The 15,335-nt window shown below is 33.6% G+C and overlaps 1 protein-coding gene across 1 annotated transcript; it reads left to right on the top strand.

The window, feature by feature from the left end:
* Positions 1,084–11,379, top strand: LOC105159036 (kinesin-like protein KIN-4C). Its single transcript, XM_020692238.1, is given in 29 exon segments — positions 1,084–1,179; positions 1,342–1,506; positions 1,759–1,905; positions 2,083–2,235; positions 2,321–2,532; positions 2,735–2,904; positions 3,247–3,371; positions 3,796–3,832; positions 3,999–4,090; positions 4,202–4,318; positions 4,586–4,699; positions 4,816–4,899; positions 5,018–5,204; positions 5,393–5,493; positions 6,375–6,473; positions 6,597–6,710; positions 6,776–6,892; positions 6,974–7,054; positions 7,289–7,360; positions 7,440–7,530; positions 7,611–7,642; positions 7,788–7,873; positions 8,592–8,663; positions 8,769–8,996; positions 9,081–9,216; positions 9,793–9,891; positions 10,159–10,415; positions 10,417–10,624; positions 10,847–11,379. Coding segments are annotated over 28 exon segments (3,669 nt in total). The 5' UTR covers positions 1,084–1,179; positions 1,342–1,386; the 3' UTR covers positions 11,165–11,379.

Here is a 15,335-nt window from a genome sequence, read left to right as displayed (position 1 = left end):
GATAATAATAAATTATGGTACTTTTATTTATACACTAAATCTTTATACAAAAATAATTTAATCAACAACTTAGTAAATTATAATATTTTTTATAATTAAAATTATTGTTTGATATTATTATATATAGAACTTTATGTTATATTTTAATATATATTTATATTACGTTAATATTTTTTAAATTGACACGTAATTGACTTATGATTTTTTACTATTTATAAATTTATGTCAAAATTTAGTAATTCCTATGAATTAATCTAAAAATCATAATAATAATAATAATAATAATAATAATAACAACAACAATAATAATAATGATGATGATGATGATGGTTGAATAATTCTAATTATTATTTTATTATATATATAATGAGATTAAAAAGTTTAATCAATAATTACGATATCTTAAAATTCGAGCACCTGATTCATACGAAATTTAAATATATACAAGACTGTATCCATTAAATCATATCAGACGGTATGATTTAAAATCACATGGCCTAATTCAACGATACACCATCTTGAATTATTGCTCTTGTGTTTCGAATACGATATCTCGACATCCATATATCCAATAAGTCTAAAACTTTATCAAATATATTTTTTTGTAAGTTTTATCATATCTAACAGTCTGATCTGAATTTTGATGTTCTGATTAACCCATGTTGTTCAATAATATAAGTGATAGTTATATCAATGTTATACTAATTTATAAATATATAAATTTTGCAGATTGTGAACATATATGAATTTCAACTCTATCTATGTAAAAATTTTATGATTCGATCTCATAATTTTAAATAATAATAATACCAAAAGTCAAAATAAAAAGAAATAATAAGGAAATAAAAAAACTCTATCAATTAAAACAAATTTATTATTTAAAATAAAAATAAAATAATATTTTAAAATTTGGACTTTGTGGCAGAGGTGTGTAATAAATAAATAAATTTGAGTTGTACATCTGAAAATTTGAATTTTGGACCCAACCGCCCTTTCTCCAATTCAATTATGTGGTCTTTTTCAGTTCCGTTATATCCCTCTCTTTCTTTATCCGCCTCTTTTCCTTTCCAGATTTCAAATGAAATAGCCGCTCTCTCTCTCTCTCTCTCTCTTCCTCTCCTTCAACCTCCATTTCCCTCTTTCAGTTCAGAATTACTCTTCCTTCATCAGCTAAGAAATGTACGCAGTGCTATCCCTTAGTCCCTTTTCGTGCTCTGATGGTTTTCTGTTTTCTTTTCTTTGGGGTGGGGTGGGGGGTTCTATGAATGTAACTGAAATGTGGGTTGCAGATGGTGGGATTATGTTTTGTTGAGATATCATTTTGATTTTTTCTTTCTTCAGATATCATTTTATTGTTGTTGGTGGGCGGCTTCTGATCTGGGGAAGATGGATAATTCTGAGTCGTCACAGAGTGTGAGGGTTGCAGTCAATATTAGGCCGCTTGTTACTTCTGAGCTTCTTGTGGGCTGTACTGACTGCATCACTGTCTATCCCGCTGAAAAGCAGGTTTTCATTTCAACCATGACTACTTTCTTAGTTTTAGATGAATGTTTTCATGTTGTTTTTGATGAATAAAGATAATATGAAGCGTGCGGGTATTGATGTTTGATTAATATTGTTTCCTTACTTTTTTAAGCTAGCGGAATTTTTTATTGTACACGTGCAACTATATTTGTTCTCACTTAAAATTGAATTAAGGAAGAAGCTTTTGTGTTGACTGGTTTTTGTTGGTATTGTTGCAATTGATGCATGTAACAGGTTCAAATTGGATCTCATGCCTTCACATTTGACAACGTCTTTGGTAGTAGGGGAAGCCCGTGTTCATCAATATTTGATGAATGTGTTGCTCCTTTAGTTGATGCCTTGTTTCATGGCTATAATGGCACTGTACTTGCATATGGCCAGGTATTCAGTTTAACTGCTTGATCAAGATTTTCAATGTTTTGTCGTCTTAATCATAAGGTGTTTCCAACTATTGTTATTAGTCTACATTGTTGGTACTGTTCTTATTTAAGGCTCATGCTTTTGGAAAATCGAAATAACATGGAAACTCATTTGTTATATCTGATAATTCATTTCTAGACTGGGTCTGGGAAAACTTATACCATGGGTACGAATTATAACGGCGAAGAGCAAAAGAGCGGCGTCATCCCCAAAGTAATGGATACTATTTTTTCAAAAGTGGAGGCTATGAAGGAGTCTACAGAATATTTGATTAGAGTATCTTTTATTGAGGTATCAAGTATAAATTGCAAGTTTCACTTTGAATATGGGAATTTCCAATTTTCAATTTGCTTATTCTCTAATCTTCGTGTTCCAGATTTTCAAGGAAGAGGTCTTTGATTTGCTTGATCAAAGAACAACAGGGCCTGCAAGAGTCCCCATTCAAATCAGAGAAAGAGTGAGTGGAGGGATTACACTCGCTGGGGTTACAGAGGCAGAGGTCAGGACTAAAGAAGAGATGGCTTCATACCTGCTGCAAGGTTCATTTGCTCGTGCCACAGGGAGCACAAATATGAATAGTCAATCAAGGTATAATCAACTTCTTTGTGGTGTTTAGTTGAATCAGTAGACTAGGTTGCCACAATGTTGTTTTGAAGTTACACTTACATCAAGTTATGTATGGAATTAACTCATTTTATTTGATAAACCTTAGTGTTTGAATAGGGGTTTCTTAATTTTGACCTCAATATGCATAATAACCTTCTCACATATCTTTTTCCTGTTTCTGCAGTCGTTCACATGCCATTTTTACAATCTCTATGGAACAAAGGAGAATAGCTAATAATTTGGCTGGAGATGACGTTGGCGACGATGTTTTGCATGCGAAGCTTCACCTAGTGGACCTTGCAGGTTCTGAGCGTGCAAAACGAACAGGTGCAGATGGGACACGCTTGCAGGAAGGTAACGTGGTTTGTTAATCTTTTATGCATTGGTCCAACTTATGTGGCATTTGAGAGTTGTTTACCTATTTGTTGTATCTAGCAATATAATTCTTGATTCTCCACAAAGATGTCAGGATTGTGAATTGTTTTTAGTTAATCAACGGTTGCTCTCACGGTCATTGCTTGAGCTATGGAATTTTGTTTTGTTCTTATTTTTCTGTGTCTGATTAATGGAGTGATTTTCAATGCTTGAGTTGTTTTTTACCAAATGAGAGCTGCCTATAGTCATGCAAATCCTAGTTTTTTCTATTTGGTTGGAAGACTGAATGATTTTTTAATCTTCTAATTCCATGTGGCTTAGGCATTCACATCAATAAGGGGTTGTTGGCTCTGGGTAATGTTATCAGTGCGTTGGGAGATGAAAAGAAGCGGAAAGAAGGAGGTCATGTTCCTTACCGTGACAGCAAGTTAACACGCATATTACAGGCAAGGATATATTTTGGTTTATTGATGTCCTCTAATGAGGGACAAGATACTTGTATGGAGATGAATTGCCAGAGTCTTAATTTCTGCATTTAAAATGAAAATGATGTTGTCTAGCTAATTATTTGTATCAACATTAACTTTGACTAGTTGATTCCTAAGTAGCTTCAGAGCTATGGCTGGGAAAAGATAATTTGCATAGCATCTCGAGTTCTTTGGCCTTTGGTAGTTAAGCCCATTGGATCATAATGGAACTATGTAAGAGTTGATTTCATATTTTGGTATAAAATCCTTAACACTACCCGTCTTTCATTCATCAAGAGATTTCCTATTCAAGATGTATATTGCTTCCTTTAAGTCTTCCACAAATAGTATATATTTTCTATAGATATGCTTATCATGCTAATTAGTACTTCATTCTTTACAGGATTCACTCGGTGGAAATAGCAAAACAATTATGATTGGTATGCTTTTGCATGCATTCCTCATTTTCTTACTAGAAGACACTAGTTTATCTGTGTAACCCTTATCAGCATTGGCTTAAGATTGATGACAAAACATCTCCATTTTCTAAAAATTGGTATAGGCTATTCTTCATTGTTATCTAATAATTAACTTTTATGTTTACAGCTTGTGTTAGCCCTGCTGATACAAATGCTGAGGAGACACTTAACACGCTGAAATATGCAAATCGTGCGCGGAACATTCAGAATAAAGCTATTGTATGTTTCCTCCTGTATAAGTAGTTAGTATTTCATTATCAAATATGTTACCATTTTCATGAAAAATAAATTACCGAGGTATTTCCCTCTTATATTTCTTTATATTTGTAGATCAATCGTGATCCAATGACAGCTCAGATGCAAAGGATGCGGAGTCAAATTGAACAATTGCAAGCTGAGTTGCTTTTCTTCCGTGGAGACTCCAATGCACCATCTGAAGAAATTAAAGTATAATCATGCAAACTAACTATGCTAGTTTCTTCCAAGCATCAATATTGAGTGCATATACAGTATCAACCTATTTCCACAAAAAAAAAAGTTCTGTTTTTCGGTCATTCCCAAGAAATGTGGATTTCTAAACGAAGCTGTGTATATTTGTTCACTACAGTTTTTTTACATATGCATGTATATATCGTATGTGTATATGTTAACATAGGTGATTATACAACAATATGGTTCTAGTTTTGGTATTTACTCCACATTTCTTGGTTACAGATCCTTAAGCATAAAATATCTTTGCTTGAAGAAAGTAAAATGGAATTACAGGAGGCGCTTCAAGAATGTCGAATCAGTTATGAGCATTTGACACAACGAGCTATCGAAGCTCAGGTTGGTTCTTTTTGGTCTGGAATTGACTTACTGTTGACACCAGAAAAAAAAGGAAAATGGCAGAGTCTTAGGAAATGCTGTAATCTGCCTTATCAATCTAATTGGTTTTGTCTCAGGTGGAAAGGGATAGACTGATTATGAAAATTGAATCAGCACAAAATGGAAAACCTTGGGATGAGACTGACACCAAATCAGATAAGGTTTGATTGCTTGAACTGTCCAATCATAGATTATTTTGTAAACTATTGTGGTTGAAGATTGATTTTCTTTTTCCTCTCTCTAGCTCTCTTCTAAAATTTGCTTTTCTTTGTTCTTCAGGATTTCGATATTGTGAAAAGCTATATTACCAAGATTCAAGAACTAGAGAGTGAACTGATGAGAATACGAAATTTGAATCGTTTAAGACGTGAGAGTTCTGATGATTATCTCGATTCGGAAGATGATGGGAGTCACTCAAGAAATTTGTATATCATGGACTCTGACGTAAAAATTGTAGAAACAGATGGTAAGCTACCACCAGCTTGTGGGCAGTTCAAAGTTTGTTGCAGCTTGCTCTTTGGCTGATGCTTCATAATGACGTTTATTAATGTTGAAGTAATTCTGCAAGAGGTTTTGGTGTACCCTACTGGTTTTTGTACACATATATCATTTTAGGGATTATAGGTGCATAACATAACACTTGACATCTTGTAGGTGTGGTTGAAGATGTGGAAAAAGAGCTTGAGCATTCTTCTCTGCAAGAAAAATTGGACAAGGAACTGAAAGAGTTAGACAAAAAACTTGTACAGAAAGAGGTAACTATCTTCCTGTAGTATTTAAATCCAAAGTTTAGGGTCATGTCATCTACTTGTTGCTTTGATGCTGAACAAAGTAGCATCCAGGTTCTCAAGGAGCTTATAAACAAGAAGAAAAATTAATGAATGAAGTGATCCGGCTTAGTCAAAATGATGCTCGTTATCATATCTGAGGTTATTTTCATTTATTTGCATGTATGTTTTCCTAGTTTTTGAATATTAGTTGTTCTGAAGGCATTTTCATCTGAAGTTTTTGTTTAAGTGGATGTGATATTTCCAGAAATTGGGAATTATATTCCTTAACATTCCAACTCAGTGTTATTCGATGGATTGCAAAGTTCTGTCTATATAATGGCATTGACAATTAAATTGCCATCTGCCTTTCATTTTCTTATGTTTTTGGTCTCTTATTTGACAAAAGAAAATTACCTATCAGACTGCACACACCAAAAACCCACTGGATTTCCTCAATGTTTCAGAAATGTTGATCCTCACTTTTCTATCCTTTGAAAATATTAGTAAATCTGCTTACACCAGGAGCATATATGTAATGATGTTACAATTTCACTCCACTTATGCATATGAACATCTGAACATCTTTCGTCTGTTTGCTCATAGTAACATGTCATATGAACAAACTTCGAAAGAACTTGAGTAGATATGAATGCTTTTTCTTGTATATTCATTGGAGTTAAAATTTTATCATGAAATTATTATCTAAAGAAACTATGCGACATGAAACTCGGGATATATTTGAGTTGGTGTAAAGCATGGAGGCGATGAACCTGAATAGCATTCTTGATTAAAGCATTTTAATATATGAATTTTAATCTCTCGGACGGACAACATTTGGGTGTAACTATTTTAATCTCTTCTTGAAGGCTGAAATGAAGCGGTTTGCAAGTGTCGATACTTCAGTTCTTAAGCAGCATTATGAGAAGAAGGTTCAAGACTTGGAATTGGAAAAGAGTGCTTTACAGGTAGATCTTCATTTATGATTTTTGTATCTATGGTGTTCTATTGAAATGTCTTTCTTTTAAGTATCTTCTTCTTTTTCTTCCCCCCTTTTTTTGTTTTTGTTTTTTTTTTTCCTGTTTCTGTAGAAGGAGATTGAAGCCCTTAAGCATAATCTTGCCAATATCTCTTCCAATTCTGATGATAGTGCTCAAAAGCTGAAGGAAGAGTATCTTCAAAAACTCAATGTCCTTGAGACACAGGTAGCTCATTGGAAAAAGTTGTCTTTCCAATTAATATTGTTGTTATAACCTCATTCTCTATACAGGTTGCTGAATTGAAGAAAAAACAAGATGCTCAAGCTCAACTCCTAAGACAAAAACAGAAAAGTGATGAAGCTGCAAGAAGACTGCAGGATGAGATCCAGAGGATAAAGACACAAAAGGTGCTACTTTCTGGTACCTTAAAACTTGAAAACTTAAGTATTTATCTTTGCTGTGTCATTTATCATACTTTTTGTGTAAAGGTTCAATTACAACAAAAGATAAAACAAGAATCTGAGCAGTTCAGGCTATGGAAAGCATCTCGAGAAAAAGAAGTGCTTCAGGTAGTTACATATTATTTAATATTTACTCAGTAGCATACTGAGTCTCCACTTAACTAATCCTTGTGTTTCTTTGTGTTTCCTTTTAAATGTTTATGTCAATAAGTCCAGCACCGTGTTGCTTCAGTCTTGCTATCCCATCCTGAAAAAGCATAAAACTACAAATACTGCATCAAATGGCTTTATTATGTCTTACAGTCTGAAAATAATAACTTTTTGGGGTTGTCTTATCTATAGCTAAAAAAAGAGGGAAGAAGAAATGAATATGAGATGCATAAGTTGTTGGCACTCAACCAGAGGCAAAAGCTGGTAATCTATTGTCTTGGATTAATCCTTTGTTTTCTATAATTATGGTGATTTCAATCTTACGATATATGTGGCATATCAGGTATTACAGCGGAAGACCGAAGAAGCTGCTATGGCTACAAAACGACTTAAGGAGTTGTTAGATTCTCGGAAAGCTTCACGTGAAACACCTGGTTAGAATAGACCGGATTGTTGCTTTGAAGAATACCTACACATACTTTTCGTGATGTATTGATTCTTTGCATGAATGCAGGTGGAGGAAGTAACAAAGGTCCTGGAATTCAGGTATGCTCCGCTACTCTGGGGGCTTGCTAGAGTTTTTGTGTTTTCACTAATGCATATAACTTAGCGTACACGGTAGTTGCATCCTGTAAAGGATTTGCCCATCACTGTCTTTAATATTATTAACATCTTTTCTGTTGTTTCGAAGGCACTAGTGCAGACTATTGAGCATGAACTTGAGGTTACTGTAGGAGTACATGAAGTGCGGTCAGAGTATGAGCGGCAAATGAAAGAGTAAATGCGCTCACTCTTCCATAAATATTTATATATTTTTACAAATTTCTTTCTTTGTACAAATTTTTACAAATTGCTTTCTTTGAATCCTGATGTCCTTGGGAAAATCAAGCATAATATCTATATATTTTCCTTAACATATAGAATGTTGACGTACCATAGCCTACTAATCTCAAATATCTAGAAAATAATCAAAGAAATGTTGTGTGCAATTAGGTTTTTCTGGCCCTTGAATTGGCTGCTGAGGTTTTTCACATTTGTAAATCAGTTGCATGTTTGGGAAGTTGTGATCCATGGAAAGTGAAATAACGAAAAACAAAGATACCTATTATATATCATTATGTTTGCTGTTTCTGCAATGTATGCTGTTCAGTTGTGACAAAGAAATTGCTTGATCATGTGCCGATGGTGGTGCACACATTTCACTGAAGTTTCTACCAAAGGACTATAACTCCAAACTCCCTTTTGATTTATTATAAGAGGAACCTTTATACCCTTATGTTTGTTTTCCATCTGTTATAATATGTAGAACTCGGATGGTAATATCATGGTGTTTAGGGACTCTTGTAATTGGTTACCTCTATTTTTGCTTGTCAGTTGGGTATATATGAATTGACAGCTAAACAGAAACAACAATGACATAGGTCTCATGAATTGTGATGATTGAAGTTAAAAGACTCCCTTGCTATTTATAATTTCAATCTCTATCTATGTGTAGGAGGGCTAAAATGGGTGAAGAAGTTGCAAGATTGAAAGAGGAAGCGCTTATAGGAAAGCAGCCGAACTTAAGGTCTGAAGGGACAGCCGAAATGTTTTGAGTTGTATGCTTCAGTTTATTTTTTACAGAATAGTGGAGTATTATTAACTAAGCACTTAATGGTTTACTCCATTGTAGTGAATTCCCACAGTCGATGTCTCCTGGTGCTAGAAATTCGAGGATTTTTGCTCTTGAGAATATGCTTGCCACTTCCTCAAGTACACTTGTTTCCATGGCATCTCAATTATCAGAAGCAGAGGAGCGTGAACGAGCATTTAGTGGTAGAGGGAGATGGAACCAAGTTCGCTCTGTTGCTGAAGCCAAAAATATCATGAACTTCCTCTTTAACCTGGCAGCATCCTCCCGGTAACTGGCTCTTAAGTGCCTTTCTGGTAGTCACATTTGACTTCTGTAGTTAGTCTCACAATTCCCACCCACTCCACCCAACAGGTGCCAGCTTAGGGATAGAGAAGTTGACTGCAGAGAGAAGGATGCCGAAATTAGAGATTTGAAGGAGAAAGTAGTCAGCTTGATTAGACAAGTAGAGCTTCAAAAGTCTGAACTCAGCCGTCAGGAAAATTTAGTGGTGAGTACACTATTTTTTAGTGGCATACTTTACTGTTTCATGGTTATACCACTTTGTTGTGCAGTCTCCTCGGTCATGTCATTAACTCTGAAGCGTTGGTGCATGACCATGTAACTGTCATCAGTTAAAGGTTTCTACTGATTGAATCATTAGTTTAAGCTATTGGTTCTGTAACTAATCAGTACACAATATTTTCCTTGCAAGATGAGCACTATTTAGCACGATACTTTCAAAAAATAACTTGTATAAAATTTTGTTACGTTCCTTGCATTTGTTCTTTATGCTAATTTGTTTGCATTTGTTTGCAATGTTTGCAATGTGGGTTGAGAATTTCCTTTTGTTCTTTATGGGCTTCTATGGAAAAATATTAAAGGGAAATAATTCATAGTCTTGTAACGTCTAATACTTGGATATCATGGAGTAATCAGATGTGATATGCTAATTCTAGTATCTCCACCTAGTCGTTGCTATTAGGGTGATCTTTCTTTTATTTAGTTCTTTAATTTACTCATTTATGGGATATTGATGTTTTTTGTGCAAAGCTGTTCTTGAATTCAGTTGGGATTTTTTTTACAGAAGTTGGCTTTGGAGAGACATACCAACGAAATGAATGAAGCCTATGGAGCTTGTGTGATGAACAACAGCGACGGGCATGCTTATGACTTACGACCCAAGGTATATTATGACATAATTTGTGTTGCAACTAATACTAACAGATCTTAGTATTGTTTTCTACTAACATAGGTTCATTGTGTAAACTTATGATGCCATATATTTTGCAAAATTTATGGAGATTATTGATTTCATCAGCTCAGGCGCTTGGTTTTCCATACTTTAGGGTTCCCACAATGCTCCAGTGTTCTTAATAGTGGAGTATATTTTGCAATTGTACGGAGATTATTGATTTTCAATAGCTCATGCACTTGGTTTTTCGTACTTTAGGGTTCCCAAAACTCCATTGTTCTCAATAGTGAAGTATATGCTTTTGAGCTAGAAGACATGGACACATCTGATGATGATCAACAAGAACATCCAAGGCTATCAGATGATAGGGACGGCGAGTGGGTACGCACGAGAGAGAGAAAAAAACGCCAAGCTAGGAAAAGGAACTCAAAAACGGATAGCCATGTTGAAACGGCTGCTGATTTAGAACACTTAGTTGTGGCGACCTCAATTGAGCGAGTATGTTGCTCGTGCAGCAAAATGCAGCAATAGGGAAGAAGTTAGTGCAAACGACTTATTGCAACCAGAGACTGCTGGAAATATGTTAGACACAGATGAAATAGAAAGAAGTAAAAATCTTGCTTCTCATGGTGCAATGCTACTTCAAACTGCTTTGTCTGAGAAGCCTGTCAACGCAAATGATGGAGTCACAAGGAAACCATTATCTGACATTGGGAATAACCTGGTAAGTGTTGGCAAGGTGTCTTACAATGATTTTGGAAGATTTATTTGACTTTAAACCTAGCAAACTGGCGTATTGATGATCATGTGTAACAATTCCGAAGTTTCTGGTTTTGAAATCTAAATTGTAGCTTGACTATAGTAGTATACACACACACACACACACACACACATATATATATATATATTGAAATACTATCCTGTGACTACCTTTATTATGTCTCAGGCAAATGCTAGTGTCCCAAAACCTAATCTGAGGAAAAAATGGCGCAAATCAGTCATTCAGCTGGTACCTGCTACACCAATTGAGTCTCAAACCCAGAATGTTGACGTCCCGGAGCAAGCAAAAACCAATGGAGAAATTGATATTCCTTTGAAGTTACCAAGAGCGATGCGCTCTACTTTGACGAGTAATAATCAGCTGAAAGAGAGGAACTCAGATCAACCCAATGAGTCAGTTAACAATGAGGTATGCACTCCATCCCTTGGAAGTCCTCGTCAGCAAGCCAGAATGAAAAATGGGAAAGAAAACAAGGGACTATAGAAGGATATTCGTTGAAATTCATTATATTTTCAAATCATGGAGCATTGGCATCTGGAGGGGTGTTCTCCTAAGTCTCATGGTATCCTTAGAAAATGGTTCCCTGAGCTTTGATATTTGCTTTTGGTGTTCTTGTAATTTAATTAAACCCTGCGTGCTCTCATGAGTTTACCGCCATAAATATTGAATGAAATGAGAAACTGTTGCAGGTGCAGAAATTTGCACTGCCTGCCTTGATACTTGGTATTTTACTTTTGGGATTTTAACCACTAATGTAAACTGTTGGAGAAAGACTGGCTTATTTAATTGTTAATTGCAAAATCGAGCAATCTGTTGTCATTAATGATAGAGTGGTATGAATTTGCTGTGTAAACGCATGACTAGCAATTTTTTCTACCAAATGAAAGCATTTTTCAAAGGGTAAATTACAACGGCCTTGTATATTTATGAATACTTTTTTGTTGTTTGAAAAATTATAAATACTTTTTTGATGTTTGATGAATTATGTAATTTTTGGATGGATGTATGAAATTAAATTAAAAACTTATAAAAAAATCGAACGAGATGAATGATTTTTTTTGGAAATTATAAAAAAGTTATTTACTTAGTCCATAAAAAAAAAATTATAATTTTTAATTTATAAGGGTATTTTGGTTAGTTTACTATAAAAAATATCTGAAAATTTTATGAATTGGTCTAATTGTTAAACGTCCATTAAAATTTAGGGTATTGATAATTTTTCAAACAACAAAGGGGTATTCGTAATTATATCAAATTTCAGAGGAGATTGTTATAATTTAACTTTTTTCAAATGCTGAATGTGTCAGTTTAGGCTGCACCAATGTTTCCTCATTCAAATCCATAATATTATCACCATTTCTTTAACTAATGATTAATCTCTCCAACGTAAAAAAACCTTTGATAGTTTTTCAGGTGTCTGTTGATCATTTTCTCTATAATTGTTACAAGTTCATGTTTTACAGCTTAGATGAACAAAGTAAGTAGTATTTGTTTATTATGAATTTGTTTTATCAAAAATTAGTAAATAAGTTGGTGTAGAAATACATAAAGAATATGCAAAGACCCGTTTGAATTTCTAATTAGACCTGCAGCCGCAGATGGTCCTGGATTTCATTTAAGGAGGTCGATTTTAGACTGAAGTTTCCCACCCATTCCATAGGCAGAATACACGAACCCATTGCGAATTAAGGACATGTTTAATGAGAGTTAATGTTCTTCCCGCATAAGATATATAGGAGATTGTCTTACCATTTTTGATTGAATGTTTTTAATAGCATCAAAGAAGGATTCTTTATTTAGACGGTCATAAGAGTAACATAGACCTAGACATTAAAAAATCATATAACTGTCCTAAACGATCATACACTAATATTTTGTTCTATCATATTAGAGATGACTAAAAAATTATATAATGTATACATTAATTATATCTCAAATTATATTTAATCCTGACATGCCACTAAGATCATCTAGACATTTTTTTATCTTGGGTTGCAGTTGTGTGATTAGCATTACGAAAAATAAAACAGTCATCCGCGAAAAAGAGGGAAGGGGGCGTGGCTGACAAGGGCAGCCAAGAAAGTGGAGAAGCAAAAACAAGATGACAGAAGAAACAAAGGAAACAAGTTAAGTTGTTGTGCAAGTAAGAGACAGGTACAGCAGGGAAACCTTGTTGCAGCCTCCTATATCTCAAGACAACTAACTTGTTAACCAGACTAACTGTTCAAAATCTTGATGGGTCATCATATCTGCTCTTCATACTTCATACATATAACTAACAATTACTGGAAACAATCTGATATATGAGCTACAACCAGCATAAGATTCTTCTAGGTCAAGTTTTCTAATAAAATCGGACAATCAACAATCTGATGGAAAACTAAACGGCATCAGGATTTGGGGCTTGATTCTGGAGTTGGTATCGGCTGTTGGAACCCAGAACGAGTCCTCAAACAAGCTTTGGGACGGGAAGTAAAGAAAAATAGAACATCAAGTGGCCTGAAGCAATCACCAGACATCTCTTAGGTATCGTCCATCCATCTGGAGTTTCTTCACCATGGCTTCTGCCTTCGATGAATCCACATTTTCCTGGAAGCTCCACCAAATACAAAGTGGATATTAAACAAGCCAACTGGTTAATGATCTAGTAATTATATTCAACCAATTTCTTGTCCAACAAAACCCTAAGCCTCGGCTGCAATGATCGTCTCTACTACGCAATATTTTATCAGAATTCAAAACACAGGCAAACACAATGATCTCATTAGTTCCAGCCTCGATGCCATATGTTTGTAGATACAGGCGTGAGCATAGGCTCGGCCAATCGCCGCGGATAGGAAATGGAGTTGGTGGGGAGCTGCGGCGGCCTGGTGGCGGTTGGGTGGGACTCCGACGCTTGCTGTAGTGTGTACTTTTTCCTTTTGACTATACGTTCTTGGAGGACCATGCTACCGAAAAGGACCATTTTCGAAATATGCATACATACATATAAAGGGAAAAATTTAAAGATTAAGACTCCCGTGATAATAGAAATGTTCAAAAAAAATTTCTATAAAAATTAAGTATTAAATATTCCTTATGAATAAAATAAAGATCAAAATATCTTCTCTGTACAAAAATTGGGCCACACGCGCTTTGACTGCGATTTTTCTATGAGTACATTTTTTTGATACTTTTGCCCTTCTCTCACATTTAATATATATAATAATATATGTACATGTAAATAATAATTAAATATTATTTTATATAATAATAATTTAATTAAAATGTTATATATTTTTATTAGTAATAAATATCATTTTATATGATAATTACTTAATTATTTATATAATAAAATATTATTTTAATTAAATTAAAATTAATTATATATATATAAAAAAAGAGTTGCCGCTACCGCTGCTAAAGTGGAGGGCCCAATTATTTTGAAACTTTTTAAAATATACATTTTTTAAAAACAAATCTGGAGCTGGGGAAAGCACATTTTTTATTTTTATTTGTTGGTTAAAGTCGTATGTGTCGAAATGGAGATTTAGACTCAGAAGAAAATTAAATAAAAAATTATCATAATTATTATTTTAAAAAAATGATTTTGAAATTATATATGTAAATAAAAGAGTGAGATGATAATTTTGTTAAGCAAAAATAATAAAAAACAAAAATCAAAAGCTATAATGTTATTTTAAGACAAAAAAATTGTGTCATCTCAGTCGGTAGGTCCATCTATACAATTATATTTTAAAGTAAAAGTAGTTGCCGTTTAATTTATGCCCAATTCTTCAACATTCTAATCGACATATTATTTTTTCTTATTTATATTCTAATTTTAGATTTTAAAAAATATTTTTGCTATATATATTTTAATTTAATATTTATTTATTCAAGTGTTTTTTTATTTGAAAAGTTGAAGAAGTAATTTATTAAATTCAAAACTATATTTAAATATCATTGATCAACTTGTTATTATTTAAATAATTTCTGAATGGTAAATTTTTTAATTAAAACAGTTATATCTTTTCAAATTTATGAGGGAGGGACAAAATTGTAAATTGAAATGGGAAGTGAATGACTAAAATAATTTACTTTGTAAAAATGAAAAGTGAAGGAAATAATTTGAAGCGAGTTGGAAATGAAAAAATTATATTTTTGGTCCCACACAATAAAGAATGCTGCATTTTTTTACAAAGTTTACGAACTTAGCACAATTAATCTCATTGGTTAAAAAATTACAGCATTTGGGATAAAAAAGTGCTACAGTTTTTAATGTTATGAGATTAAATGTGTCAGGATTTTTATCATATGGAACTAAAAATGTTACATTTTTTCATCTATATAACCAAATATAAAATAAATTACAAGATAAAAAGTGCAATATCTTCTATTACGTGGGATCAAATGCGTAATTTTTTTAAATTAAAAAATAAAAAATATTTTAAAGTTGAAATAGAATATGAATTTTAGCCGTAGTGAGGAAAAACCAAAAATTGGAACCAAGGAATAGTTGATCTGCCTTTAACCCCGCACGGCAAATCCACAAAGACGTGTCATTAACCCGCACAATTAAGCACACATCACGGATCGAATCCCCTTCGCACTCCACTCCTTCCCCATTACTCTACTATATATATATATAGATATATTAATAGATATATGAATT

This window comes from Sesamum indicum, linkage group LG3 (assembly GCF_000512975.1).
Source record: "Sesamum indicum cultivar Zhongzhi No. 13 linkage group LG3, S_indicum_v1.0, whole genome shotgun sequence".
Lineage (NCBI taxonomy): Eukaryota > Viridiplantae > Streptophyta > Magnoliopsida > Lamiales > Pedaliaceae > Sesamum > Sesamum indicum.
The sequence above is the reverse complement of the archived record's forward strand: the minus strand, read 5'-3'. Positions and strand labels throughout refer to the sequence as shown.